Genomic DNA, 1553 nt, shown 5'->3' on the forward strand with positions numbered 1-1553 from the left:
CCCCCGCCAGGTCCCTGGCGCACAGCTGGAGGCCCCCCTCGTCTCCTCGGCAGCGGACGCCGCTCCAGTGAACGGGGATGCGGCCCAGCCCGGACAGCGGGGTGTGCTCTGCCACGCCCTTTCTCCTGGAAGTACAACGATCGACGTTAGGTTTAGCAAAGCGGGGTGCACTTTTGGCACATCATTTGGATTTTTAAAAATGGAAGAAACCCATAAAGATGGATGTAGAAGAGAAAGGAAAACACGTGGGTTACCCAAGTTTCAAGGAATGACAACACGGGTGGGTTACCCAGGGCCATCTTCTCAGTCAGTCTTGAAGCCACGGTATGCATGTGGCTTTAACATCCATGGCAGGTTTTAGAGGAAAATGGGCAGATACACCCACATAAAGAGGGACCGGGGCTGTGGGAGGAGCGGGTCATGCTGTGGCCAGCGGGGGGTGTGCTGTGGCAAGCGGGGGAGTGCCGGGGCCAGCGGGGGAGTGCCGTGGCCAGTGGGGGAGTGCCGTGGGCACACGGAGTACGTGAGGGCGAGAGCCCACTCCCTCCCGCCCTTCTCAGAAACTCTACTGAGGAGAGTGGGATGAGGAAGAAGGACAATCCTTCCCACAAGGCCATGGTGCCCACTCGCTCCCGGTCATGTGCCCAGCCCGGGCGAGGTCACGGACTCACCCCAGCTGCAGCTGGTGACAGACGACCGCAACATCCGCGTCGTCCCAGTGGCTGCTGCAGACTGCGCCCCACGCGCCGTTGGCGTACACCTCCACTGTGCCTTCCACCCGGTCAGCGCCGCCACGAAGCCGGACGGCCCCTGCAGTGGGAAGAATCCCGAGCCCTTCGATGCAGTGACCATGTGGACGCCCGGCGTCCCCACTCAGCATCCCTTCTTCTCCGCGGTCACAGGGACCGGCCCCCACGGCTCAGGCTTCTGCCCTTACATGAGGGTTCGCGGGGGTGGGTGGGTTTTAGTTTTGTTTTGTGTTGGTAATTACCATCCGCATGTCAGTGCTCATTATACGGAGCTTTTATCTGGACAAACAGAAATCCGGCTGGAACTCCGAAAGGGGAGAAGTTCTCATCACTCCCAGTCCCCTCCTGCCTTCCCGTGCGCTCCTGAGCCCTGAACCCAGTGCCCTGCCGGGACCTCTGCTCCTGGGCGGGCGGGGCGCAGCCCTTCTCCCCGCCTCCTCCTCTGCCAGAAGGAGGAAGGGCTTTTCCCCCTTTAGCCTCAGCCTAAAGATCATGCAGTCATCCCCAAGCCCTGTGCGTGGGGACAGTGGCCACTGTCGGCCTCAGGGGCTGTCGCCGGGTGGGGTGGCTGGTGTGCTTCCCCCAGAGCACCCCACTCTGCTGCTCTAGAGGCCACAGTCTGCCTCACTCTCTTCCCCCTTTAAAGGAGCGAAAATGTCAGTGCGTTTCATCCATTCAGTGTGGGCCGGGCGAGGCCTGTACTTGTCTTCGCGTTGGTCTGGTGGACGGCAGGTGCTCAGGAGAGCAACTGGGACGTGGACATGAGAATCGCACTCAGACAACTGCGGGAATTTCTTTTTTTTT

At 60.7% G+C, this 1553-nt stretch overlaps 1 protein-coding gene across 1 annotated transcript in view; it reads right to left on the reverse strand.

Annotated features, from left to right (window-relative positions):
• Nucleotides 1–1537, reverse strand: part of PRSS12 (protease, serine 12) — a 48755-nt gene extending 47218 nt beyond the window's left edge. Inside the window, exons 1-2 of the mRNA XM_015563374.1 lie at nucleotides 672–1537; nucleotides 8–125 (exon numbers count right to left, since the gene is read on the reverse strand). Coding sequence (XP_015418860.1) covers nucleotides 8–125; nucleotides 672–880 — 327 coding nt within the window. The 5' untranslated portion in view covers nucleotides 881–1537. The remainder of the gene's footprint in view (nucleotides 1–7; nucleotides 126–671) is intronic.
• Nucleotides 1538–1553: the final 16 nt, after the last annotated feature.

Source organism: Myotis davidii, unplaced genomic scaffold (assembly GCF_000327345.1).
Source record: "Myotis davidii unplaced genomic scaffold, ASM32734v1 scaffold698, whole genome shotgun sequence".
Classification (NCBI taxonomy): Eukaryota; Metazoa; Chordata; class Mammalia; order Chiroptera; family Vespertilionidae; genus Myotis; species Myotis davidii.